The sequence below is a fragment of the Larus michahellis genome, chromosome 4 (assembly GCF_964199755.1).
Source record: "Larus michahellis chromosome 4, bLarMic1.1, whole genome shotgun sequence".
NCBI lineage: Eukaryota > Metazoa > Chordata > Aves > Charadriiformes > Laridae > Larus > Larus michahellis.
This window is the reverse complement of record NC_133899.1, coordinates 47,982,328-48,009,821: the sequence shown is the minus strand read 5'-3', so window position 1 is coordinate 48,009,821 and position 27,494 is coordinate 47,982,328. Positions and strand designations below refer to the sequence as shown.

General features: G+C 42.4%; 2 protein-coding genes and 1 non-coding gene across 9 annotated transcripts in view; 1 reads left to right on the top strand and 2 right to left on the bottom strand.

Annotated features, from left to right (window-relative positions):
- The first annotated feature begins 1,115 nt into the window (after positions 1 to 1,115).
- F2 (coagulation factor II, thrombin) lies at positions 1,116 to 11,330 on the top strand. The gene is made up of 14 exons (XM_074584464.1): positions 1,116 to 1,555; positions 2,497 to 2,660; positions 3,665 to 3,689; positions 3,898 to 3,948; positions 4,389 to 4,494; positions 4,574 to 4,704; positions 6,371 to 6,667; positions 7,041 to 7,154; positions 7,390 to 7,516; positions 7,991 to 8,158; positions 8,482 to 8,655; positions 8,799 to 8,977; positions 10,548 to 10,618; positions 11,035 to 11,330. Exons 1-14 carry the CDS (start codon positions 1,477 to 1,479, stop codon positions 11,176 to 11,178), a joined length of 1,830 nt encoding a protein of 609 aa, XP_074440565.1. The 5' UTR covers positions 1,116 to 1,476; the 3' UTR covers positions 11,179 to 11,330.
- Positions 11,331 to 14,379: 3,049 nt separating this feature from the next.
- The window catches only part of CKAP5 (cytoskeleton associated protein 5), a 52,854-nt gene continuing 39,739 nt past the window's right edge, over positions 14,380 to 27,494 (bottom strand). For 3 of the 7 annotated variants that reach the window (XM_074584459.1, XM_074584456.1, XM_074584461.1), the window contains 15 exons: positions 26,815 to 26,950; positions 25,804 to 25,997; positions 23,892 to 24,064; positions 23,656 to 23,679; positions 22,571 to 22,744; positions 22,002 to 22,122; positions 21,126 to 21,305; positions 20,475 to 20,662; positions 20,002 to 20,077; positions 19,015 to 19,203; positions 18,794 to 18,931; positions 18,185 to 18,268; positions 17,932 to 18,091; positions 16,331 to 16,485; positions 14,380 to 15,108 (listed from right to left, as the gene is read on the bottom strand). In XM_074584459.1, coding sequence (XP_074440560.1) covers positions 14,854 to 15,108; positions 16,331 to 16,485; positions 17,932 to 18,091; positions 18,185 to 18,268; positions 18,794 to 18,931; positions 19,015 to 19,203; positions 20,002 to 20,077; positions 20,475 to 20,662; positions 21,126 to 21,305; positions 22,002 to 22,122; positions 22,571 to 22,744; positions 23,656 to 23,679; positions 23,892 to 24,064; positions 25,804 to 25,997; positions 26,815 to 26,950 — 2,247 coding nt within the window. In that variant the 3' untranslated portion in view covers positions 14,380 to 14,853. The remainder of the gene's footprint in view (positions 15,109 to 16,330; positions 16,486 to 17,931; positions 18,092 to 18,184; positions 18,269 to 18,793; positions 18,932 to 19,014; positions 19,204 to 20,001; positions 20,078 to 20,474; positions 20,663 to 21,125; positions 21,306 to 22,001; positions 22,123 to 22,570; positions 22,745 to 23,655; positions 23,680 to 23,891; positions 24,065 to 25,803; positions 25,998 to 26,814; positions 26,951 to 27,494) is intronic. The other 4 variants (XM_074584457.1, XM_074584463.1, XM_074584462.1 and 1 more) reach the window with 3 other exon arrangements.
- Positions 21,842 to 21,952, bottom strand: LOC141743223 (small nucleolar RNA SNORD67). Its single transcript, XR_012586990.1, has one exon. It is a non-coding gene; the product is annotated as a small nucleolar RNA SNORD67 (small nucleolar RNA).

Here is a 27,494-nt window from a genome sequence, read left to right as displayed (position 1 = left end):
TCCTGTCCCTGCCTGTGCGCTCCTCCCAAATGTTGCTTCCCTCTGCTAAGTAACACGGGGTGTTTCTAGGGTCCTGCCTAATCCTGGGCACACACACTTCCCCACCCAGGTCATCTCCACTCAGGTCATCCCAGCCCGTCCTAAAGGTGTATCTCCAAAATCCAGGGGTGTGTGTGGGTGAGAACAGGACGAGGGAGGGAGACTGTGCAACTGCTCTTTGTACCAGTGGCCACAGAGTCGTTCCTCAGCCACCCTAATGCTAATATTTGCACTCCTTCTATGGAGATAAACATGACAGATGTATCTGCTGCACGGAGGCACAGCACAAACCATGCTCCCTGCTGGCAGCAACCACTTTCGTGCCATGTGGCGGTTCCTGAGACTACCCCCACCCTGCCCTGCTTTCTGCTCGTTTCTCACTGTACCAATTTTTCTGTTCGCTGTAAGAATCATTAGAGCTTTCCCAACTCTGGTAGCCCAGTTCTTGACTTATTAGCTGATGTCATGACATCCAAACTATTTCTGCCTCCCTGTTCCCGGAAGCCCTTGTTTTCCTGGCTGGTTTTGGATGTGCTAGCTCCTTGATCATCAGAGCTTCTGTTTTCTTTTGGCTGTACTTTAATTCATTCCACTGGTGTGGGAATAAAAGGGGTAGCCCAAACTTCATGCCGCTTCACCCTCCTCCGCTCCGCTGGGAATTATAATGCAGTGGGAAGTATGCACTGCCAATGGCAATGCTGACCTAACTGGGAGGAAAATTTAAATTCCACATGGGCTGTCGCAGGCACCCCTTCTGCTCCATGGCAAGGGCGAGGGAGAAGGGAGAGACTTAAACTGTGTGTTCTGGTGCCAAAATAGCTGGGGCTGAGCTTGCCGATAACTGCAGGGAGAAAAGACAACTGGACTTCAGGGGGAAAAAGCAAAGGGGGCTTGGAGCTAAAAAGAGGACCGTGAATGGTTAAGTCTTGCTGCGTGTGAGGCTACTGGAGTACAGCCTCCAAGAAGAGTCAGCGGCAGGGACCCGAGCCAGCATGGTGGGGCGGCAGTGAGGGTGCCAAGAGCTGCACGGGAGCGGAGCAGCACTGAGGAAAAAGGAGTGAGCTGCTCTGGCTGGGGGTGGCCAGCAGCTGGCAGGGACTTCTCTGCCAGCCTGAGTTCTCCCTGTGCTCTGTGAAAAGCTTGTCCTCTCGCTCCTCATACCATCTCCCCTGTTATGAAATGGGATGCTAATTTTAGTCCCATGGGGATCCAGAGACATTTTGCTTGGCTTCCAGCAAATAAGAAAATGAAGATGCCCTGAGGGGAGGGAGAGATGCCAAGAGAGGAGGGATAAGAGGAGCCTCAGTCCCACTGTCCCTGACACACCACGACCTCTGGAGTCCTGTTTCTTCATTCTGGTTCAATATTAACCCAGCGGGGCTGTGACTCCACTTATTCTGCTCCCTTTGCATTTCCCTGCAGCCAGGGCTGTACAGCATGGCGCACAACAAAACCAGCGTACTGAGGGGCCTGCTCTTTTTCAGCCTTCTGCATCTCACACTGAGCCATGCCGGAGGTAAGACCCAATGGCACACGGAGAAGGACGGTATCAGTGGGCGACAGGAGGAAGAAAGACGGGGTTATTTCTTTCCAGGGGTAAAGCCACTGGCAGGTTTTCTCAGTAAGGCAGGAGGAGCTTCTAAAAGCTTGAGGTTGGGAGTGAAAGGGCGCTGAGAGTGGAGTGAACACAGGGCTTTCTTGCACAGGAGGATGCAGCAACATCCAGCAGCTGGTGACAACAGCTCAGTGGGTTTTGTGGGTCACCTGGGAAATGGTGGGGAAGGGGAAGGTGGTTCAGTCCAGGACCATGTGTAACACAACTGTGGGCCTTTTTGGGCTACAGTTTCTCAGTTGACCTGGGAGGCTGCGATTCTCTGTTGCCTCCCCAGCTGTCCCCTGTCTAAATTTTAGGTCATAAGCAGTATGGTGCCTTCCTGCTCACTGCTCCTTTTCTCTTATCAGAGTCTCTAATTCATCTATCTTTTCTTAATATGAGGTTACACCCTCTCTGACCCACTGCTGTGTGGGGGAAGACCTGTCTACAGGTCTCAAATCAGGGTCTCTGAACATGAAGATGGAACCAAGTTGTGCCTATTGTGGTGGTCTGAGGTTGGCAAGACAGAAATACAGTGGCTGGCAGGGAGCAGTGGCAGGCTCCAAGCAAACAAGCCTCTACCTAATTGCAAATGAGCAGAGCAGCTTTGCCGAGGATGGCAGAGGATTCCTGTCCCTTCTGTTGCCTAAGTGATGTGAGCCCTGATGGACGAATTACAGAGCCTGCGCTGCTCATTGGGTGTAGGCCTGACAGGGCTTCACCTCTCTGTATGGTGCACTGGGGGAGGCTGGGCTGGGGGATCATCACATCAGCTGTGTGCGATTTTTGGAAACTGCAAGGGGAGACAAAGGGGCCCTCCCACTGCGAGCACCCCTTTGACTGGCAGTATTCTGACTCGGTAGTTTTCCTGGAAAAGGGGCAGGCCCTGTCACTGCTCAAGCGCCCACGACGTGCCAACAAGGGATTTCTGGAAGAGATGCTTAAGGGAAACCTGGAGCGAGAGTGCCTGGAGGAGATATGCAATTACGAGGAGGCTTTTGAAGCCCTTGAATCCACTGATCAGACGGTGCGTACAGGTGCTCCCAGGAAACATTCCCTCAGCCAACCCCTGTAGTGAAAGACCAGCAGGTTGCACACGCAGCCAGGGGCTGGGCTTGTAGGACTCAATTTTGCGAACCAAAGATGAGGCTGATGCGCACGTGCCCCAGGGAGAGCTCAGGCTTTCTTAGGGATCCCTCCTGGAGCCACTCCAGGGAATGCAGCTCAAACCTTAGGTTCTTTTCCCTGCCTCTCTATTTTAAGCATGAATTGAAAAGGAGAGAGAGTATTCCCATCAGTCCTGAATTGTATCTGCCACTAGTTCAGCATGGTGCTGCACGCATTTGAACTGCCACAGTCCCAGATGCTCAGAGAAGAGTTGGCTTAGTAACCAAACACTGTGGGCAGGTGCCTCGAGCTCCTTTGAGCTTTTGCACAGTCTATCCCTTTTTCTGGCTTCCCGACTCACTCAGCTAAATTTGTTCTGCATCCTTTTGGGATTTGATCCTAGTCCCACGGCCAGTATCCACACTGAATTCCACACCCGAGAACACAACAGTAAACAGATAAGCAGTTAGGAGTCTAAGCCAGCAAGATGCCACCTCTGCGGAGTATTTCTAAAGCCATCACAGCCAGCCTGTGCAGCAGAGATGTAGATCCAAATCGCTGAGCAATACCTACGTATGATCTGTGGCCTTAAAAGTTCTAGGTTCAACTCCTTGGACTTCTGCACTGCAGCACAGGCTCTGCTTCCTCTGCAGGCTGATGAAGGTTGTAAGCATCTTTGGTCATTTTAGAAACAACAGTACTCTCTTGATTCCTGAGTGTGATAAGTGGGAATGTGGTTTTATATCAGACTTTTTGCTTTGTTGGACTCCATAGTAATTGATATCAACAGAGATAGGTTAGTTTGTTCCATCTGTTGTAATGGGGCATTCTCCTACTGGGTTGAATTGCAGCAGATAAGGAAGGTCTGATGTTCTTTGTCTCTACTTTTAAATATGTAATTTTTTTTATTTTTTTTTTTAACAGGAGGCATTTTGGTCAAAATATCAAGGTAAGTTGCTTCCAAGTCCTGCAGGTGTTCTGCTATCCCTTAGGAGGCACTGTCCCATCATAGACAGATGGCTCCCTACCTTCTTACAAGACCTCACTTTCCAGGACGAAGCACTTGTATTTTGTCCATAGATGATAAACTGGTTCAAACTATGATGCTTATTTGGATTCCTTTCATATAACGTGTTTCTTTCTTCTTATTTTGCTAGTATGTCAGGGCCCAAGAAACTCCAGGACAGTTCTGGATGATTGTTTAGAAGGTAAGAAATTCATGCTGACCTCAATCTCCCAGATATAGTGAGTACCAAGAACTTGCTTCCTGCAGAGTTTGTAAGGAAAGAAAATAATCTAAAGTTGATGAAGCCATCTGATTAGAAAGAAAAATAGCTTGAAATTCCTTTCTTCTTTATTTTCCTACTAACCATGGCGTAGATATCCTTCTTGTGACAGTCTGGTGTCCCCTGAGCCCAGCCTCTCGGAAGCGCTGGACCTGCAGCCAAAGAAAGCAGAGAGCCTCAGGGCAAGCTTCCTCAGCTTAAGCTGTGTGCTCTTCCAACCCCGTGAAGAGAATGCCTGCGCTTGTGCAGGCTCACACATGCAGCAAAAGTTAAAGGGAGTAGTGGGATGGTACCTCCGACCTTGAAAAATGCAACATCCATTTCCCCAGGCCCTGGCTTACACCATATTGGGATTTTGACAGGTAACTGCTCTTTTGGGATGGGCCAGAACTATCGGGGACCAATTAGCTACACGAAATCAGGGATTGAATGTCAAGTGTGGACAAGCAAATATCCCCATATACCTAAGTAAGTTCATCTCCCGCATAGCCCTAAAGGGTTTTCCACCGTGTCCTTCCTTCCTAGCCTAACCAGCTTTTTCTCACAGATTTAATGCCACCATTTATCCCACCCTTGTGGAGAACTACTGCAGGAACCCAGACAACAACCCAGAAGGCCCATGGTGCTACACCCGCGACCCAACGGTGGAACGGGAGGAGTGCCCCATCCCAGTGTGTGGTATGCCTCAGCGCTACACCCCAGCAAGCCCTTCACTGGCAGGGAACGCTGCACTGAGACTGATACTAAATGTGTCAAGGAAGGGGAGAGGGTTAGGAGGGAGGGACCTTACACGCACAGAAGCCAGTTGGAGCAGAGGAGCCATCTCTTAAAGGGTAAAGGAGCTGAGGAGGAAAAGTCATTGAGTTGCCTATACATCTGCCTTGGCTAAATTCCTCTGATGTACTGTTTTCTCTAGACTATGCTAATCTAGATCCGGATTAATCCGGTATCAGCAGTACCCTAGAATCTACAATCTACAGTTGCACCAGCCAGGAGCACCCCAAAATACTGACTCAGGTGCCTTTAATTTGTGACCGCAATGAGTCATAGTGGGTTTTTTTGTCTGAATTCCCACCCTTAGGACAAAACCACTACAACTTGTGCTTGAACGCTGCCTTAATGTTCATTCATATGGAAGGGTGCAGTTTAATACCCACAATCTCAAGAAAAGAGAAGATGCCCTCCTCTCATCATTGCGCTTGACAGGATGGAGAACCATCCCCCTGCACTTATACCTTCCCACTTCTCCATAACACAGAGCTGTATCCCCTGGAGCTTGTCCAGAAGAACTAGTAGAAAGCAGAGAACCTTCTCACAGCAGAAGTTTCTCTTCCAAAAGCAGAGACTAGAGACAATGACTCTTACAAATGAAAGTCAGAGGGGTCAGCCACTATTTTGATAAATAGTGTTCTCAAGCTTTCAAAAATATTAATGTTGTCTTGGTCTGCAATATGGCAAACCGGAGAGATCGGTATTGCTCTGCCGTACCATCTCTGTTCACCAGCTAGTTCCTGACCTACAGCAGCCTACTGTTACACTTACACATGCATAGATAAGGCAGGACTAGAAAAGCCTTGGTTTTGTGCACAGGTCCTTTGCAATGACATTGACCTGAGTCAGTCTCACACAGAAGCAGCCTCACCCAATTAAAGGGAACACTAGTTGCTCAGTGGCTGTTTGGCCCCAGGGTAAGTAGTCAAACAGGGGGTCTCTCCCTCTTCCCACGGGGGTTTCCCCAGTGCACAAGAAGGCAGCAGCTCGAGGCCAAACAACTGCCACAGAACAGATTATCTGGTGCCCACTCACTCAGGAAACGCTGCTTAAAGCTTGCAGCAATTAAGACACTTGCAAGAAAAAGTGTGGAGATTCTGGCAGGAATTTTTTTTCTCTTATCATCAGATATAGAAACATTGGCAAAAGTTAAATTTGCTATTTTAGTAGCATATCATGATAAAAGGCTCCCCCAAATACGGTCGCTAACGCATTTTAGAGAAAGGCATTGGAGGCTCTAACACAGCAGCATTATGATGCTCGAGGTACCTACCCAGCCCTTGAGATGATACCCCAGAAAGGAACACAATACTGTCCCTCACATCCAAGTGGTCAAGAGAAGTGTGATGAGTAGTGCCAGCCTCACCTCATCTCCTGTAAACAACCACCTCTGACACTGCAATATTGTAGAGGGCCACAAAATGCATGGGAGCATGGTGGGAGCTCCCGAACATAATAGGGTGCCCCATGGAACTCTGGGCTTTAGTAAAGGGGCTCCAATACTATTTGCTAACAGCACTTTTGAGTGCAAAGCTATGGCTTTGGCTTAAGTCACAGCTTTCTGTTTTTCCAGGTGAAGAAAGGACAACAGTTGAATTTACTCCACGGGCCATACCACCAGCCCCAGTGGAGCCTTGTGAAGAAGAAAAAGGCATGCTTTACACTGGGACCCTCTCAGTCACTGTGTCTGGAGCCAAGTGCCTGCCATGGAACTCTGAGAAAGCAAAAGAGGTGCTCCACGGAAAACACATTGACCCAGAGGTGAAGCTGCTGGAGAACTACTGTCGGAATCCTGACGGAGATGATGAGGGTGTCTGGTGTGTCACAGATGAACCACCCAACTTTGAATATTGTGATCTGCACTACTGCGGTGAGAAGCCTGCATTGGTTTGGGTAGGCACACTTGTGAGGCAGTGGCAAACCAAACCAGTACACGTGACTAGGGTGAAGGGCTTGGCCTGGGAGGCATAGACAAGGAAGCATGCACGCCATGTGTGTGGTAGTCCTGTTTGTCCAAATAGCACACGTACTAACCTGCCATACACATATAGAGCTGTGACATCTCTCAGGTGTTCTCCCTGAAAACTCACAATGATGGACAAGGAGCATTAAAAAGAACAGTGGTTTTAAAACATCATTCCTTCATCAGACCCACTGCATATGGAAAGCAACATCCACGTTGCTGATAATTATGGAAATTACAGCTAGGCCTTTTACCACATTTGTCTTTCTGTCTCCCTCAGACAGCTCGCTAGAGGATGAGAATGAAAGGGTGGAGGGAATATCAGGACGTACTACCCTTCCTCAAGAGTTCAAAACCTTCTTTGATGACAAAACTTTTGGTTCAGGCGAAGCAGGTGAGCAACAACTCTAGATACAGCATCGCACTTTGTAGAAAGGCTGCAGCTTCTTCCCACAAGGCACTCACTACTCCTCAGAAACACCAGCTTGCCAAATGATGTCAAAATTTAAATTCCTTGAAGGACCCTCAGAAGTCAATCTCCCGTTATGATCGTGGAGCTAGTAAGCACTTCCTTCCTAGGCTCTTCCAGCTTAGCATGCTGACTGCAGACATTTTGCCTATTTTTTCAGACTGCGGCACTCGTCCTTTATTTGAGAAGAAAAAGGTAACAGACAAAAGTGAGAAGGAGCTGCTGGAGTCCTACATGGGAGGCAGAGTTGTGCATGGGGATGATGCAGAAGTGGGCAGCTCTCCCTGGTAAGCATTTCATTTGTATAGTCCTTCATGGGGAATTGTGCCTCCCTTCTCCTCAGTTCAAGAAGGGGGAAGTAAAAGAGCTAACCCCATGTCAGGCAGCACACAGGCATCATAGCTTTCAATCAAAGCTTCTCCCAAGTGGTTGACAGGACAGCACTAAAAGCTGGAAAGAAACTCTCCTCCTCCACCAAGTACAAAACTGTCTGGGAAAGCAAGAGTCTCTGTCTCGCCCTCATTCCGGCTTTGCTGGAGCAGAGAGGATGAGAAACCACTCCAGGTGAAGGAAATAGGGTAAACGACCTACTACATAGAACATAACATGCCCAGGGAAGACTTTTGCTAGCCACCTGTGCAGTTGTCTTTGTATAGTACAACGTTGTTCTTACTGCAAATTCTGCTCTTTCTGCATGACACCAAGACACATTCAGCCAACCATCTTTAGTCCTGCTGTCTTCCTCCCTCCTTGTCTTTCAGGCAGGTGATGCTCTACAAAAAGAGTCCTCAAGAGCTGCTGTGTGGTGCCAGCCTCATCAGTGACAGATGGGTCTTGACTGCTGCTCATTGTCTTTATTATCCACCCTGGGACAAGAACTTAACTACAAGTGACATCTTGGTGCGGATTGGCAAGCACATAAGGGCAAAGTAAGAGCCTGGATGAAGTGACAGTGAAATAGCTTTGCTGTTGGAGTAATGAAATACACTGAGATTGGGCTATCATCCAGTCTCCAAGGAAACATACATAGCCAATGTCACATGCCTCTCAATAATAGGATCTAATGGGGCTGTCAGTTGCTGCTCTTACCAATCCTAAAGTGAAAGGGAGGGCAGAAGTTTGGAAAGTCTAAAGGAGTGCCCCAGTGTAAAGACAGTATTGTCTCAGAGGGTACAAAGCACCTGAGAGCATCGTGAATGCCAGAACTCAGTTGCTACTGTACAGCGAGTTCTTTCCTTCATGATTATTTCAGATATGAAAAGAATAAAGAGAAGATTGCTCTGTTGGATAAAATTATCATCCATCCCAAGTACAACTGGAAAGAGAACATGGACCGAGACATTGCACTCATGCACTTGAAGAGACCTGTCATCTTCAGTGACTACATCCATCCTGTCTGCCTGCCTACCAAAGAGGTTGTGCAGAGGTGAGGAGACTGTCCCACAGTCCTAAAGATACAGGCTAACAAAAGCTTCCTTTGGGCCTTCAAAAAGACACCTTATTTAGGGTACTTTAGGCAGGAGAAAGCTGTTACAACCCATTTGATTATACTCATGCTTCCTTCCACAGGCTGATGCTGGCAGGTTTCAAAGGGCGGGTAACTGGTTGGGGAAACTTGAAAGAAACATGGGCCACTAGCCCAAGCAACCTCCCCACAGTTCTGCAACAGCTCAACGTGCCAATTGTAGACCAGGACATCTGCAAGGCATCCACCAAAATTAAAGTCACTGACAACATGTTCTGTGCAGGTAAGTAGTACTGGAGACACACAGCCAACTTGCCACAGAAGACAAGGGCCCTGAGCTCCTAGTGGGTCTCAGCAGAAAGGTTACTTTCTGATAAATTTGCAAATGCCCTCCATAAAGAATAATTTTCCTACAATAAGAACTTTTCCATCTCTCAGAAAACATGAAGGCTGGAGAACTTAAAGCTATGAATCAAGTTTGTAACACTATGCTGTGTCAGGCTAACTAGCCTAACGGCACCACTCTGCTAGGCATCAGCAACAGCTGTATGAGAACTGAACATATATAAAATTATCTTTTCACCAGTATGTGGAACAGTTCAGTGACTTCCTAAATTAAAGGCTGCACACCAGTTATCCTACTCAGTAGACTTCTTCTCTACTAGCTTGTCTTGACCTTTTGGAGCCTATTCATACTTATGCCTACAACTTCTGAGGCAACAGGCTCTACGGATCAGTTAGGTATGGGTGAAAAACGTTAATTCCTTATGTTCTGTTAAATTTCCTGTCTAAAAAATTTGAAGAAGTACAAATCTATACTCATAGCTTAAAAAAAAAAAATATTCCTTCTGCATGTCATATGCTGGTTTATGGACCCTTTACAGCTCTGTCATTTCTCTTCCAAGCTGAGAAGCACTTATTTAATCTTTCCTAATATAGAAGGCATTCTGTACTTCTGATAATCCTTGCTATACCTTCCAAAATCTCTTCTGAAAGAGAAGTGAACACAGAATTCAGGATACAAAGAGACTATGAATTTATGTACCAGTTTAATACTTTCTGCTGTATTCCTAATTTGTGCAGACTTTATCAGTTCCTACAAGCAAATCTCCCAAGGATTTTTGACTGAGTTTGTGCTGCTGGCATCTAATTATGTATACGATTGCTTGAGTTAGGATGGAAGCCAATTACATGACTATACTGACACCACAGTGTTCTTATGGTTTCTTTTTCAAGACACCGTCTTGAAAAATAGCTGAGATGCAGACATATAGCAGAAAAGGGGAGACACGGGTGATGGGAGGATGGGAAGATACTGTCTATTCATCAGGAATTAAAGTGAAATTCCTTTCTTCTTCGTAGTGAGACTGTAGGAAGACAGTCTGTCAATCGCGGGACAGAAAGAGCAGAGCCTGCAGAATGACAGGAAGGTGAAAGTGAGGACAGCAATATGTCTCTATAGTAAATAGAATGCAAGAACAGGGTAGATGGAATATTACACACAGAGAAGTTTCTAAGAGAACAGAAAGGCATGGAAGCTCAAGCTACAGCTGTGAACACAGTGGCAGCTGACACTAACAGCAATTCTGATGAAAGAAAACAGGAATGAGAGCACAGAGGGTGGAAGAACACGGTGGATTCAAGAACATTGCAAAGACAGAAGCAGAGTTAGCTGTTTTACATATAATATAAAATACAAAACAGTTCTCTAAATTTAAAGCCAAATAGTTGGCAGAAGCTGTAAGCAATCTCATGGCTCTCCAAAAGTTTATGCAACAATACTTCAAGGAAAACATGGCCAACACCAGCCACTCCCTCTACAGTCAGATGTCTGACTTTGTTCTTGTCTATAGGTTACAGTCCAGAAGACTCAAAGAGAGGAGATGCTTGTGAAGGGGACAGTGGGGGACCTTTTGTAATGAAGGTATGTTCAACACGTTCAAGCGCATAAACCATATGGAGCTAGGTTTGTGCTATGCTGAACTTTCATAGTAGTCTTAAAAACAGCTGCAGAAATGGAGACTGAAGAGAGCTGAGTGGCTGAAGTAAACCCATCTCATGCCCAAACTGAGCAACTGAGATGAATCCTGCAGTCATCCAGCCCCATTTCTGTACTGAGTGCTCAGCACATACAAAGATCATCTGCAGAATACTTGAATGATGGCCAATTCTCACTTTATGGTTTAAGCGCAGAGACAAAATTACCCCAACAAGCTATGCCAGTAGATGCCTGTCTAAATTCCAAAGCAGTATCCATCACTAAACAGGCCGGGGTGCATACAAAGCTTAGATCTGAAAGTCTCTTGCTCTTTGTGCCAATCCCATTTTTCTTTGCTTTAGAACCCAGATGACAACCGTTGGTATCAAGTGGGAATAGTTTCATGGGGAGAAGGCTGCGACCGAGATGGCAAATATGGATTTTATACCCATGTATTCCGCCTGAAAAAGTGGATGCGAAAAACCATCGAAAAACATGGGCAATAGAGGAAGTGTTTACATTGCTTGCTCTCCTTTTTGCTACAATGCTCCACGTCTTAAGAACATAAGCAAAGCAGATCCTGAAGTATAACAGTTATATCCTTACAACTTGACAAAAGGAAAGTGTTCTCCCCTGAAAATAAAAGTTCTCAAACCCATCTTCTTCCCTTTGTTCATGCTGAGTTTAGTTGCACTTGAATCTAAGCCATCACAGTAGCCAGGAGTAACAACAGAATGGCACTAGTTTTACTAATTACCTGCTTCAAACAAATTTTCCTCCTTTCTATCAGCTATAATCATCAACAGATTTTAGATCTCAGATGATGGCCTTAAGTCAGTCACAGTAAGCACAAATGTGCCCTCAGGCACTGTCCATTTCCTCCCTTCAAATCAACTCATTTTCTGTTCCAGAAATTGAGCCAAAAATGTACTGGAGATAATCACCTTACAGTAACTGGCATTCCACAAAACACCAATGTCAAAAGTAAAGCAACTATAACCTCTTTTGATAGGACAGACGCTGTTCTCAGCTACCATAGCAGACAAATACCAGCACCACTGTTTACAAGGTTAGCATTGTAAGAAGTTACAGATGCCAGCTGTATGCAATTCATCCTACAGAGGAATATGGGCTTGAATACATTAAGTAGCACTTCCATTACTGCATGGCAGTAACTTTCTAAATAGTACATACTGCTGGGTCCTGCACAGCAAGATTCAGAAGGAAGCAATTCATGCACAGTCATTGTTAAAGGGCCTCCAATGGAAGCATCCTGAACTACACCTGTTTGGTTGTCTTATAAAACCTGCTTAGGGATCACTACCAAAAGAAGCTTCAGTTCTTTTATGACCTCCTCTTTAGCAGCAATTTGTGGACCAACAAGGACGCAGGTACAGCAGTAAACACACATTCTTGACTAGCCAATTTGTTCAGCCCAATTTTCTCTTAAAGTAATCATGAGATTTGGAAACTGTTCTTGCTCCCTATGACACCAGATTCCTAAACTCCTCATTCACAGTGCCATCAAGTCACAGAAACAGGCAACAGAGACATTTTGTTGTACTTCATATGAAGTATTAAGAAGCAGAGTGACCATGTTGAGAAAGTGACAGTAGAGGTAACTATTTGAAATTAGCTGGATACAAACAAAGTTATGATCAATTACTGTCTGGCCACCTCCTTGAAGATGGCTCATTTGGAAGCCAACTTAAAGACAGCCCAATTTGATTGCCCAAAGAAAGCATAGAAACAATGTCTCAAAGACATCTGAAGAAAGAAACCTCAAAAGCTCAGGTTCCACAACTGTTAAGTCATTGATAACCACACGCATCAAACAGCGAAAAATATTTAGCCCTTCTGTTTTAATTTTTAGCCTCACCCTTTCACTGCTATCTAATAATCTGTGAGAAATTACATCTCTAAGAGGGGAACGAGGACCATACAGTTTCTGGAGTAAGTCACTGTTAATACTGACTTGTTACAAACAATACAGAGGAATCATTTTTAAAATTCAGTTTAATGTTATTTAAATATTGTCTGGGCTAAAGATTAGGCTTTATTAATTTATGTGCACAAGTTTTAGTTCAGAACTCCCAGGATATCGAGTCCAACCAAACACTACAGAGACATAGGGCAAAAACCCATTCATAGTAAGCAGCTACATCTTCTGTTACTCAATTATTCCTGTACTTCGCTTCCAATTCAGCTTCAAATTTAAAATAGTTGTATGCAGGTTTGCAGGCATTGTTTTAACATCCTGAGCTAATTAACAAATAGCTTTTCAGAACACCTGCTGGACATGGTAAAGGAACATATGGATTAATGTAAATGTCAGTAAGTTTCAAAAAGCAGCTAGTAATTGAGAGGTAGTGGCAGTAACTCTAGTGCCAGCCAACACAAACCATTCACAAACAGCCCCAGTTTAAGTGCGCAAAACCTCAGCACTTACCAATAAGGGCGAAACCTCCACCTGTCATACAGCTCTGTTCCACAAGAAAGTGCATGCCTGGTTCAGGTTAGGAGAGATAGCGACTACTAAATCGAGGTGGTGGAGCAATGAATCGCATCATGTCAATTAACACAGGATGGAGAACGCTCGCAAGTCACCTGCTGTCACAGTGTACAAACTCACCATAAGCGCCAAGCAGCATTATGTCAACTGCAACCCCAGCCCCGGGGTCCTGTAAAGGGAAGATTTCAGCCATTTGTGGAAGGTCTGGCAGAGACTTGTTGTACAGGTACTAATGTAAAGCCACATTTTTACTGTAATCAGGCAAGACAGTTTCAGTAACAGCCCTAATGCAGAGACTGCTGGTCCACAGAGCAAACAACGAAAGCAGCAGTTACGTGGAACAGATTAAAATCTAGAGCAGAAGTGTGCTATTTTAAGCCTGCCTGTCCAACTCTTCGATAACTCTGTTCTAGCTATGGAACAGATGTGCAATTTATGCTTCACAACCAGCTCTCACATGGAAGTGCAGTAGTAAGGTGAAAACACATCACCTCTGTAGAGATAAGAGGGCTAGAAAGGCCACACAGTAAATGCCTTCATCTTCATACTTGTACCTTCTGAAAAAGGCTAATCAAAAGACACTCTTACAAAAAAAGCAGTGGCTACAGCTTTCTCAGACTAGCTCTACCAGGCATCTTAGTTACACAAAACAGTAGAGTTTGCTGACATCAGATGTTTAAGAGCAAAAAGAATGTGGTGGTGAGGTCCACCTGCACTTGAAAACTGCATGAGGAAGACTGCTTAACCAAATGAGTTCAAGATAAATGAGTCCACTGACTGTACATCACTGCTAATCTATTCTGTATCAACAGCAGCAGGCTCCTTCAAAGAAAGCATTTGTACACAGATGGGACTACGCTTAATCTGGGCAGAGGCATCACAAGGACTAGATAATTTAAAACAAGCATTTCAGCAAACTAAATCTCAACTTACTCTCAAGTTATGGAAACATATTCCAAAACAAAAAAAGCAGCTATATGAGAAATGCACCACTGCTCATAGAAGTACGAGTGCGAAGTCTCAGGACTGCACCCACAGATAGTATATATGCACTCATCTTCCTTAAAATATAGCCAAACCCCAAGGTTCACGTCAAGAACAGCTTAGTTCTGTTTATAGACGCCCAGTCACTAACATTCAGAAATAGAGAGTGACTTCTCTAACCAGCAGTCACTGCTGTCCCTACAGAGGCTGGTATAGTTAATGCAAACTTTATTTACAAAAGACACTTAAATTAGTTACTTCATGCCATGTGTCCGTACAGAATCAACAGTTCAAGGATTACATGGAGAAGAATTCACAAAATTAAAAGTGAAGTCACTAAAGATATTCTAAGAGTTAAGAACTAGGAAAAGATCTTAAAGACAATTTTACAAATAAAAAAAACAAGTTATGAGAAACTAGTCAGAGCAAGAGGATGGTTGTTTACAGGTCTGTACACTAAAACTAATACACAGACAGCCTTCTATTGTCAAAGAGATGCTCACTGAGAAGCAGAGTATGTACAAATACTTGTGCCACAATGACTCAACCCCCCAAAATCCACTGTATTATACATAAACCAGTTTGTATACATTAGGCCTAAATGAGGCCATTTAACTATGAAGACTTCTAGTTTAGTAAACTAAAGCTGAAGACAGCCCAAGCAGTGATGCTGTCTCTTGCATCTCTATTTGCGACTGCTTTTTATTCTCTCCAATCTTTTTTTCAAGTCATCAATATTAGCTGCTGCAGAAGAGGGTGAAGCCAGAGTAGTTCCAATGCCAGAGGAATGAGTCTGATTGGAGTCCAGGTCCAGATGTTGGTACTGCTCCCGTGACTCACGGAGCTGGGAGAGCTTACTGTGAAGCATATCTGTAGAGGATGCAACTGTAGGGACTGCTGGTTTAGAGAGCAGAGACGTCAGAGGTGGTCTGTCTTCCTGCTACGGTGGAGGAAAGTGCAGTGTTAAGACAGATAGTGGCAAAAACCATATAAGAAATGCAGACCATAATCAATGGCTTTTCATCTTCACAAGAAACACTAAAAAGCAGAGGAAAGGGAAGAAACAATACAACACAAGTGATCTGGAGCGATAAAGTCTGATGCCAAAGTTAGAACCATGCAAAGTTAACTACAGTGCTCCATTCCTATCATTTAAGTAGTTCATGTTTAGCTTGAAAGGAACTACAAAGGAACTACAGTCTTTAAAGATCAAAAATTCACAGCAGAAGAGTGTTTTACTGAGATGGCCTGCTGCAGTCTTGAACAGCCTGAATTCTAACACCACAAGAGGAAAGTCCATGACTATGGACAGCATCAATAGCCAATGAGTTTTCTGGAGGAATTAGGAAACTTGGATTGATTGGCAAGATCCACCTTGCTCAAGACTTGCAATATCAATTCATTGTTCTTTTACCAATGTGATACTTCCATCTGCGTTAATTATCCTGTTACTGTCATCTAGGAAACATTTCCCCTCTTCAGAGCTGTGAGCTGATATGTAAATTCATATTAAAAGTTAATAGAGTGATGTGCCTGGATGACTAATTCCAAGTGAACGTCACTTCTCATGTGGCTGAGTAGTGCAAACTTCAGTAATCTGCACTAGATTCCTAACACATAGGTCACCACTGTTAGAAATTTTGGCCCGCAGGTTTCCAATACTAAGCGCATTCAGCATTTCTATGCCTCAGTATCCATACACCCAAAATATATACAACTTCATTCCAAGTCTTCATTCAGCTCTTATGGTTGTTTCAGAGCAGAAAGATCTATAATTTCCACATCACTCAACTCAAACAGAGGTCAATATATGTTAAACTTTAGAGAACAGTACTTAAGTTATTTGAACCTTTCTGAGACTCAACTACACGGCAAAGGAAGATAGGAAACTACAGGGCTGTAGAAACAACCTGCATGTACAACAGTGCTGCAAACAAAGCGGACTGAAACGTAAGCCAACTTAGCCAAGTAGTGAGTTTAAAGCCATTTATACCAGGCGTGGTAACATGCAGTGAATAACTAGGACATGCAGGATAATGAAAGATCATCAACTCTGATTGGAATCTGCTTTTGGCATTAAAGAACCAATCATGTGAATTCTTAAAAAGAGAACAAAAGAAATGCATCCCCATGGGATTTACAAGTGTTGTTAAGTACAATACCTTTGCATTGTCAAGGCCACAACGCTGCCTGAGAATTTTTAATCTTTCCAAGTAAACTGAAGGCCCCACTTCCTCCCCATTTGTGTTTCCTATAGACGAAGACACAGTGGGGGTAGAAGCAGGAACACACGTTCCTTCCATCTGAGGAGAAATTCCTGGAGGATGAGAGGAAGGGGCGAAGAGTGAAAAACAAACAAACAAACGATTAAAAACATTCAAAGAGTGTAAGCCTAGTCAGTTACTTGAAATAAGATGCAATGGATGAAGCATCAACCAACCTATAAACTAACAAGCTATTTGCATTTGCTAGTATAGGCATATCAGTCCTGTAATTTCTTTGCAAGAGCGACAATTGAAAACCTAGAAAGGAAATTAAGACATTTAAGAAGTGGCAGTAGAGCAGCTCCAGAAGTAGTGCTGAGGCTGACAGCTAAAGAAGACTGCGGGAGGGAGAGGAAGATGCTGATGTGCATCAGCAATAATCACGATGCCCAATAGAGAGAACTCAGCAATTGGAAGGATAGGAAATATTTGGGGTCTTCTGCCTTTTTCTAAGTTCAGTACTACTGCTGGGCAGACCTCACCACTGATTTTAACCCCACTTTACCTCTTCCTTCAGTCCAATTCAATCTGAAATTGTGATTGCTGGAAGGCGTGAAGCAAGGTTTTTAAAGCTTCTCTACCAAAAGACTGGGAAAGAGTTTTACATTATGAAAAAACCCTTCCCATTCTGAAATGAATGGCAAGTTCTAAGACTTAGTGTACTCAGGGATTTGTTTTCACTAGTTTATTGCAAGGGCACTTAAAAGAGATAAAAGAGGAATTAAGGTTAAGTGTTTATACTTTAGTCCAAATAAAGCACAGTTGCAAGATGAAACAATATCCTTTATTACATCAAGCTATTAAAGTTAGGGAGGAAAAAAAAAAGGACGGAATTGGGGCACATAAATTCTGTTTTGAAATCTCTAGCTGATGAACTAACGTTTCTTGGTTGTACGGACTTCTAGGATGAAAGGTAGAATTTTCTGCCCTACCTAGTCACATCCCCTCCCTGAAATGACTAACTGTTTTACAGTAATTTATTCCATTAAAAAAGCTTGCTGGAAATTGTGATTTATCACAAAGTCTGCTATAGAAACAGATCAAGTTATTTAAAACAAACGTTTCAATTCCTCAGTAAATAATACTTTATCAAGAACTCCTGTACCATTTTAGTAACCAAAAGGTAAAACAAAAACCAGACAGCTGCTGCTGTTATAAACCAGCTGTATACTTTGCAGAAACAATTATTTGTACCAGAGACATGAAGCATAGGCTAATGTTCACCCTACAAGATACGAATTAGAACCACTTGTTTACCAAGCCTTTCAGATGTTTTCTACATTTAGTGTCACAATGGTTATAACACCTTTTTTGTAAAGAACATACATACGGGCCCTGCAAATGGTGCCTCACAACGCGACACAAGTGCCAAGAAAATATGTAACTCAATTTGGAAATCCATAAACATCTGCAAATATTAGTTTCTACCAAAGGATATACAACTGCTCTCCTTATATCGCTGCTTCTCATAAATCAATCAGCTTTGCTATAAGGTGTACCTGTAGAACCAGCAATGCTTCCTTTCCCCTCCCGTTCTGTTTCTATCAGCCGGAGGCCTTTTTCCACATAGCTCTGGAAGAACTGAGAGGAGTTTTTCAGGAAGGGCTCAATGTCTGCATCAGAATATTTCTTTTTGTATTCATACAGCTCTGCCAGACCCTGGGAAGAAAGAGTTCCTGCGCATTACTAGAACTGCTGCATACACCATTCTCACGTATCATGCTCTCTTCCTTGCAGGAAGGAAGCACCTACCTCCTTAGTGTTCTCCTTGGAGCCAATCTTCTTAAATATTTCTGCCAAGATGTCGTTGACTTTGGCCTTCGAAGCCTTTTCCTCCTAAAAAAAATAAATAAAGAGAGTCTTCTAAAACAAAGTGAATAAAAATGAAGGAAGTTAGACAAATGCAGAGTCCTCCCCTCGGACCTTCTAGCTGCATAGAGCTTCCAAGATGAAGAAAATCTTGAAGCAATTAGGGTTTTACACAGCCACTTGTTTACACAGAATGAGAGTAAGGACATCATCAAGCTGTGATGAGAAGCCAGCGTTTAAAACCCGGTTTGGGTATGGTTAACTTGTAATAGATCAAATGCAGTAGCAGGCAGCATAAAACCTACGCTGCACACTTGAATGTCCTGGAGAGCACTTCATCCTGGGATACGGGAATATTCAGGTAATAACAGAAACACACTCCAAGCTCCCAAAACAGCCATAAATAAAAGTGAAACCGGAAGAGTATTTCCAACACTAGCTGCATGTTGGAAAGGCAATTACTACTTCATATTCCACAGTCAAAGTTAAACTTGTTTCTTAAATAAATTGCCTTACATTCCTTCTCCCTACCAACACATTTACATTGCTTACTATGCGAGAAGCCCCTTTTTCTGTATCCTTATCAGCTTTGCTTCCAGTCTGGTCCATGGAGTGTTTAATTACTCTACACAGGTAAGACTCCAGCTCAGACTCATTTTTGTTGTCTATCATTGTTAAATGATCCAAGATCTAAAAGGAGAAAAAACAGAAAAGTTTAGGGATTGCATGAACACCCACTTTAAAAGTACATGATGACTAGTGACTGCTCTAACCTTGGGCCCTTTCAGCTTGCACAGGGTGTGAAGCAGAGTCTTCAGTGTCCTTATAGGAAACTCACTCTTACATTGCTTCAGCTTCTCTTTGGGAAAGACCTTCAAGAAAATGTGGATATCCAGTAGAATCCGATCCAGATTGATGGTATTAATGGTTTCTGGAAGAAGCCGCACCATTCTCCACAGACACTGGAATGAGAGGCTGACTTAAAGCAAGACAACTCAGAGAATGAGCATTTGATTATATAAGGAGAGATTACACAAAACTATCATTGAGCCATTTACTCTGTTACCACATACAGACACACACCATGTTTGTCTGTTCAAGTTATATTTGCACTGGTACGCATTTTCTCTTTGTAACTAGCTGTACTGTATCCAGGTCCTTCTTTAGAGCTGATGCATAAAAGTAGTGCTGACTTCTCTACCAACAACAGGAGACTGAATCCTTTGTGTGAAGAAGTTTCAGCAGATAATGCATATATGCTATGTACACCCACACACAGCCCAAGGTCTTGTGATTTAGAGACAACTTAGGTGTTCTTAATGAGGTTAAATCTAACCAGTTACAAAACAGTGTTGTATTATACAAAAACATTACATCCATGCTTTAAACACAGACATTTGCATATTCACTCTTCCTATCCTCAGAGATGACAAAATACAAGCCAGCTCCAGCCTGGGACTGATTCGATCTATTGTACAGCGCTGTGCCTAAGCAAATAAGCCCAGCAGGTGACTGCACACATCTGTATGGCATTTGTATTAGTACACACAAGCTTCTGTAAACTATTAGCAGGTGTTAAGCTCCCTCCTGGCAAACATGAAGTCACTATATGTAACATCTAATTATAAGATTATAATTTTATAAGAGTTATAAGAAACATATTAAGTTATGATCACCTTTTTTTTTTTCATATATCTGTTCTTTCAGCTAAGTTGATTCAGATAAATCAAATAAGTTGAAAACCTCTACTACAGGCTCACCTTCATGACAAGTTCTGAAAACTTAGGAGAGCTGGCTGTTGCTAGCAGACTGTCTTGGAGCAAAACAAGCAGAGCACTAGAAGAAATAAGTTTATAATAGTTACACACACAAAGTGCTACACACACAAAAAAAGGCTAACTCCCCACACCAGAGACTGGGGTTAGTCCAGCAGTTTATGTCATAGCTCTTTCGTTCTAGTATATTTACAAGAGTTTAAGAGGCAGTCTGCTGAACTACAAAGCATATAGAATCTTACTACGCTGGTTCTTTTAGCCTGCCTCCAGCTGCACAGATTGTCCAGTCAAATTCTGATCACCACTGATGATCAGTAACAATTTTTCATTAGCCAGCTGAATGATCCTACAGACATCGTTCCTTGCTTACGGAATAACTAAGAAGCAATCTTAGCCACTCAAGTAATACACAGGAATGGGTGAAGAGAAGCAGTGATTGTGCAATTTTCATTACATACCTCAAGATGTTGGTTTGGTCAGACTTCTCCAGAACTTTCAGTACCAAGAGGTTCACTGATCGGATGACCTGCACACCCTCCTCAAGGTCTTCAACCCGAGAATCCAGCAGTAATGTAATAAGACCATGCATTAGGTCCTTCAGCACACCAGTGGAAGCCTCTCGAGCAAGACTCTCTATCTGAAATAGCTACAAATTGAAGACAATATTATAAGTTTCCCCCTTCACATAGTGCTTTAATATAGGGATTTCCCTAGACTACACTGTCAAACCATTTGACATCCCCACCCCAACAAAATAAAAATGCAACTAGGAAGAAAGTTATTTCTACTGTGTCTTCTGAAAATACTTAGGCCACCAATCAAGCGCTCAAAAGGCAAGGAATATTAAAACAGAGCTTAATAAAAGTGTTAGAGTGGCTATATTCTGTAGAAAACAACAAATAGATCTTTTTCTGTTCCCCAGTTTCTTGTTCCCCACTCCCTCAAAAAGTACATTTGCAAGCAAACAATTAGCATGAAACCTTCATAAGTGAGACTCAATAGTAAGCTAACCTAGATACAGGTCATGTACGGACAGACATTCCATTCTCCTTCAACTTCCGCACAGAAATTATTTGGTCTTCACCTTAACTTTCAGGTCAAAGCCTTACCGTGATCATGCTCCCAATAATACAGCTGTAAAGTTTCACTATCTCATCTTTGTCTAGCTTCTCATCTGCCATGTGCGTATTGTAGATTAGCCGAAGCTGCATGAAGGTAGCTATTAGGAATTGGTCAATGTGTCCAGACATAACTTCTACTTTGCATTCCTGTCTGAGGACCTCATCAATCTAAGATTTAAAAACAAAACACTCAAGTAAATTCAACATAATGCAAACAGTGCAAAATAACTACAATTTTAAAACTTTTCTATAAAAAAGGTCTTGCCCTGACCAATCCATTTGCCAAGGCACTTGTATTCTAAGCTTTAACCTGAAATCACTAGCCACAGACTGCTATTCCTAATCCAAATACAACTAATTGATCTTTCAGAGCTGCAATCCTATCCTGTACACAAATGAAAATATGAAATGCTGCATTATGGACTCTGGAATTAATAGCTTTATGAAATATTCTGGATAAAATACTTTTAAGTAGTTAAATCCACACCAAAAACATGTAAAAGCTATGAGGCAAGATAAATCTTTTGCTGTAGATCTCTGAAACAGTTTACATTTAAAAGTTAATTCTCACTGGCTTAACTGGCTTTATCAAACTTGTAGCACAGATAGTAGACAAAAAACAAAGAGATACTTTTATTTTTTTTCTTAGTGCTTCTGTGTTAAGAGTCTATCCTACATCACCCAAGTGGAATTTCTATTGTTAAAGCGAGTCAGATGGCCCCTGTGCACTTAGTTTTGTCATCAGGGAGATTCTGAGCAGAGCCCACGTCACCTGACATGATTGCTCCACCACAGTGCAACTCATCACCCTCGCAGACAAACAGTTTAGTGTAGTGTTGTCAGTTGCTACCTTAATTCTCTTACCTGTGCCAGAGCCTTGATGCTTGTATTTATATCACCACTGGCTACTTGGGAAATGACAAAGTTGATAGTAGAAGCTATGCTACTGTGCATGTCATCAAAGTGTGGGGACACAGCACGGATTCTAAACAGTTGAAGAAAACAGGATTCGTTACTCTTTGGAGAGATAGCTCTAGTTTACACTGAACTGCTATATTTCAATGACGCTTTAGAGACAAGGGAAAGGCTTTCATTCTTCACAGGGGATACTCAAAGAAGGAATCATTCCTTTTAACATATCTATTGCACTACTTGTAAAGACACTGATGATGCATTTACAAATTCAAGATACTTTTACTATTAAAAAAAACACATAAGCAGAACTCAGGTTTTTCATTAGAAATAACTGCCCTCCAGATTACAGAACAGTACAACAGGCTGTCGCTTTGAAATCTCTCTTGAAATTAGGTGACACTACCTTCTTGTGTAAACAAGTCTGAATGTAGAAACTAGCAATTCAATTCAATTCAGATTCCCAAATCAGTTTTTAAATAGCCCTACTGGTTTCACTTAGGAGTTAGAACTAGACTCACTTGGGCTCAGGAATCAAAACTGGCTCAAAGATGTCATCTAGTTTGTGCTGTACAAGTGCTGGCATCTCACATCTGACAGTACCATTGTCATTTTCAATTTCATCAAGATCCAGCTGAAATTCCCGTGGAACTGTATGCGTGCTCTCAGAGTGACTGCCCATGTTGCGATTTTGGCTATAGAAACCAGAAGAGAGGTGTTTATTATGTATATACAGGAGGCAAGAGTACTAGCACTAGCATCCACTGGTAGCCCTAAAGCTCTCATAATAGAATAGCACAGATTTTGAATTTCTGATTTTATTCAAGCCCCCTAATAGCCCCCTTTGCCTTTCCCCCAGGCATTAGTAAAACAAGCTTTTATAGGCCAGAACAGCAGCTGCTAGTTACTTGCTTTCCTAGTTTCTCTTATAACCCACCATGAGACCCCCCTGCATCTGTGATAGGTATGGACTGGTTCATTTTGAGAGATGTCTGGCACAGTTTAAAGTAGCATTAATGGAATAAAGCATTAAAAGTTTATGAGTGGCTTTTTTTTTTTTAAATGATAGCTAGGACCCATATGTACATAGCAACCTTGCAAGCTCATCTGAACTTAGGACTCCCAGCATCTTATACGACTTGTGTTGTATATTAGCTTTTAGAAATGTTCTAAGACGTAGTTCTCAACAGGGACTTTCATTCCAAGATAATGAGCAGGTAGCAAGGAATACTGTTTTGAGCTTTTTGTTTCTGGTACTGTTGCCCCAGGCTCCACAACTCACACATCCTCATCCAATTCTGTGCCCTAACAAGTTAAAAACAGGGTCCAATCAACACTACGTTTAACGTAACACATAGGAATTTCTCACGATATTTTTAACAGCTGCCTAAAGTGGAAGCGCCATGTCTGCCTGCAGTCTGATCTATAGTCACCTTGGCAGAACCCCGTATTTTTGGTGTCTTTCTTTTCCTTAGGTCTGTAATATAACCTGTATATAACCTAGAATTGACCATAATAAGCCTGTCACCCTCAGGAAGGGATGACTAGGATAGAAATTGAAAGATACAAGAGCCTTGCTACCAAGGAGTTAGTGGGCAGTACTTACATCCTATAAGTGCGATACATAATTCTGTCCATGGAGAAGCAGTGAAAAAAGGCACAAGACCATTTAGAAAGATTTCAAGACAGACAAGACAAAAAAAGTTTCAGACATTTTGTTTTACATTATTTGGCCAATTTTCACAACATGCAAAGATGATGATAGAACTAAAATAACATCGCCACACATGATATTAGCACATGAACTATGCAGGTTTCAGACCGCAATGTATCATTACATACTTGAGTTTGGAGGACATGTCCTCAGCTGGTCCCTTCCGCAGCATGCTAGCATTAGCACTGATGTTTTGAGTACGCTGAGGTTTCTCCTCTGCCTGCCTCACTGGAGCAGCAGACGGTCTCTTGGCTGACCGTTTTATTCTTTCTTCCAGCATGCTCATGTCTTTCTCAGAAAGCTGTAACGCACAACACTTTCACTCAAATTGAGTTGCACGGATTTTAGCAATCTTGGTCACCCACAGGAGGTATACCACTTATTACTATTACTGCAGACTGAAGTTCTCTAATACCAAGGATAGGAACTGTCAATACTACCATCTAGCAGCAATCTAACCGGGCCACTCTGGACTGCCAGACGCCACTTCAGGAACTAATTAACCCATATTGACAAGATGTAGTACTGAATACTGTTATTTCTAGTCCGCATAATTTCCAAGAAACAAGTCTTTCTATATCCCCCTATTAGGAGCCCAGGCAATGCTTTAACACTATGGACCCTGCCACAGAAGCCAGGGTCCAGTTGACCCATAATTCAACCTGAACACAAAGTAAGCCAACTGAACACTCCAACTCATGCAGTGAGAAGAATCATATTCATCTGCTTACCCACAGGACTGAAAGTTACCAATAACTACATTTCAAAAATAGCAGCCGTGACAATTCTGTGGGAAGTACTCCCCAGCATCCCAATGATTTGGAAACCTTCCTGAAAAGCCATACATTTTGGGACTAGATAGACCATACTGAAGTTCAGAAAGCCACAGTTAGAAGGGGCTGAATAGTTCAGGTGTTACAGTTCTTTTCTTAATCTTGAAAATCCAAACAAAAGCTAATGGACTGTGCAACACTGAGGAGGCGGCAGATTGCACTCTGAACAATAGTTGAGATGGGAGTCTAAAGTGTTAACGAAAATGCAACATCAACGTGACTCCCATTTTCTGTGGTAACCATCTCAATAAGAATTAAACTTCAACATTTCAGGAAGTTGGAAAGAAAAAAAGGCAGCCTTGCTTCCCTGCTCATTGTAGTCCATAAAATATGCCTCTCATAGCTTGTATGCACTACGGCATATAACACAACACAAAAAATTAGTACAGGCATTAACATATCTATCATATTCCAATCAGTTTAAGTGCTGCTAGAAACATTACCAAGACCACAAATTCAGAGAACAGAACAGGAGAAAGTGGTCTAACAGCTCTTGATTCAGGTTAGACTTCAGTACACTTAATCTTTTATGCACAGTAATTCTAGACAGCACAGTGAAGTAGCTTTCCAATGCTGGAGACTGGAATCTGAGTTTTGTCACCTTTAACTTTTACTGCACTTAAGGTGACACAGCTAAGTATGATTTCCAGAGAACAAAACAGCAGCAATACAAATCAACGCAGTACTGACGCAGACCTTAAGCACTGGAGTGCAGTCAGATAAAGCAAGCAAACTGAACTTACCAGATTACAACTGCAAAGCAGTTGAAGATGGGCATAAAAAAAACCCAGAAGCTGAGAGTACTTGATGGAGCCCCAACAACTAGCCTTTTTTCAGTCAAGCAAGCTACCTAAATATCATTACAAATCACAAGTGTTACCTATACCGTTCACTATAATTCAAGTTGCTCTTTATAAACAATTTAATTCCCATAGAAGTCAGCATTTTGCTCATTTCTTCCAATTTAGTTTTTCATTTATGAACAGCCAGGTTATATAACCCACAATCAGGAATTAACCAACTAACTTTTAGAGGATCTAAAAGTTAGTGTAGTTTAGCAAGTTATTTTCAGCATTACAAAATGCTCTTGACACCAAGAGCAAGACGTACCATGACCAATCATAAGCAAAACAGTGCTAATCCCCTACAAAAGCATAAGGATTTAAAAAAAAAAGTTTGAAAAAAGCTTATTTCCAGTTACACTCACATTTCCAATCAGCTTGAACACTTGGTCGCCATGAACATTATAGACAGTCACAATGGTGTTCAGTGCAGCATTGCGTACAGTGTTGTCCCTATCACCAATATGAGTTGCCATTTCTTTTAAGGCTTTCCCTGGAGTTGGCTGGCATACATTCATACCATACGATTCAACCAGACATCCAAGCTCTTCCAGGCATTCTAAAGGAAGAAAAATGACACATGCACATTCAAGTTTAAAGCTGCTGGGAACAGAGCCCTCCCAGTTTCTGCGTTGCTTGCACAACTTGAACATTCACTGTAGACAAGTGTCAATCACAACGGTGGTGATAGATATACTCCGGGTGATTTATGGGATGAATAGTAAACTAAAGGTTCAGACTACTTCACACAGCTGGCATTTAAAAGCTGTCAGTCATCCCTTCAGATATTTCCTACTACCATATACAAGCAATGTTACAGTTAACTTCACATCTAGGTAGTTTAGACAGTCATAAGCTTTCAATGCTATATTACGTATATATTTTAATTTTCTTGTTATATCAAGATGAGATATTCTCAAGGTGACTAGGAAGTTGTTTGAACTACAAACACCACACCACAAATAATTTCTATAATAAAGTTGAGACAGATGTACATTGTAGAGACATTTTTTTTCCAAAGTCTTGATCAGATTAACCGATTCCCTTCGTCATTTGGACAATAGTATTGCCACTGTTCTCCCCATTACTGTGTCACTAAGACAACAAGCCTACTCAAGGGAGACTCATAATCCTAATGCCAAGAGTAATTTAACAGATTGCTCATCTTTGGAGGGTACAGAGACACCAAAAATAAAAAGCAAGATAATACTACTTTAAAATCCGATCCTTTAAACACTTACAAACATTTGCATAAAATGCTATACATAAGCAAATCTCACATTCCACCAAGTGTTTTTATGCTGTGGTTTTCAAGATGCAAAACAAAGCAATTTCAAGTACTTTGCAATTGCCCAGTTTATCATGACATTTCCCACCTGCACGCTGTTTTGAGTTTTTGGATTTTGTCCCCTCCATGATGAAAGTGAACATCTTGCTGGCTGGATAGATGAGACACATTCTGTTCAGAATGGCACGTACATCCTTGCGGATAACATCTTTCGGTTCTCCTACCTAGTGGAAAAGTCAAAGAGGAGACGAAATACAGAATATTTTAAACAGTCTCATGATACTGTCGATTACTCTAAATAAAGTCAGAAAAGGCAGAATTATTCTCAATGCAAAAATCCTCTTTGGTAAATGGCTTTTGAAGGCAAATATGCAATACAGAATCATAGAATCATTTAGGTCGGAAACGGCCTTTAAGATCATTGAGTCCAACCATTAACCTAACACTACCAAGTCCACCACTAAACCATGTCCCTAAGCGCCATGTCTACCTGTCTTTTAAGTACCTCCAGGGATGGTGACTCCACCACTTCACTGTGCAGCTTATTCCAAATGCTTGACAACCATTTCGATTAAAAATATTTCTCCTAATATCCAATCTAAACCTACCCTGGCACAACGCAAGGCCACTTCCTCTCATCATATTCACTTATTACTTGGGAAAAGAGATTTAACACCATTCACAGTATATTCGGAAAGAACATATTACACTGTTTGATGGTATCCTGCCATATTCCTCATGAAAAATAAGGTTAGTTTCTATACAGTG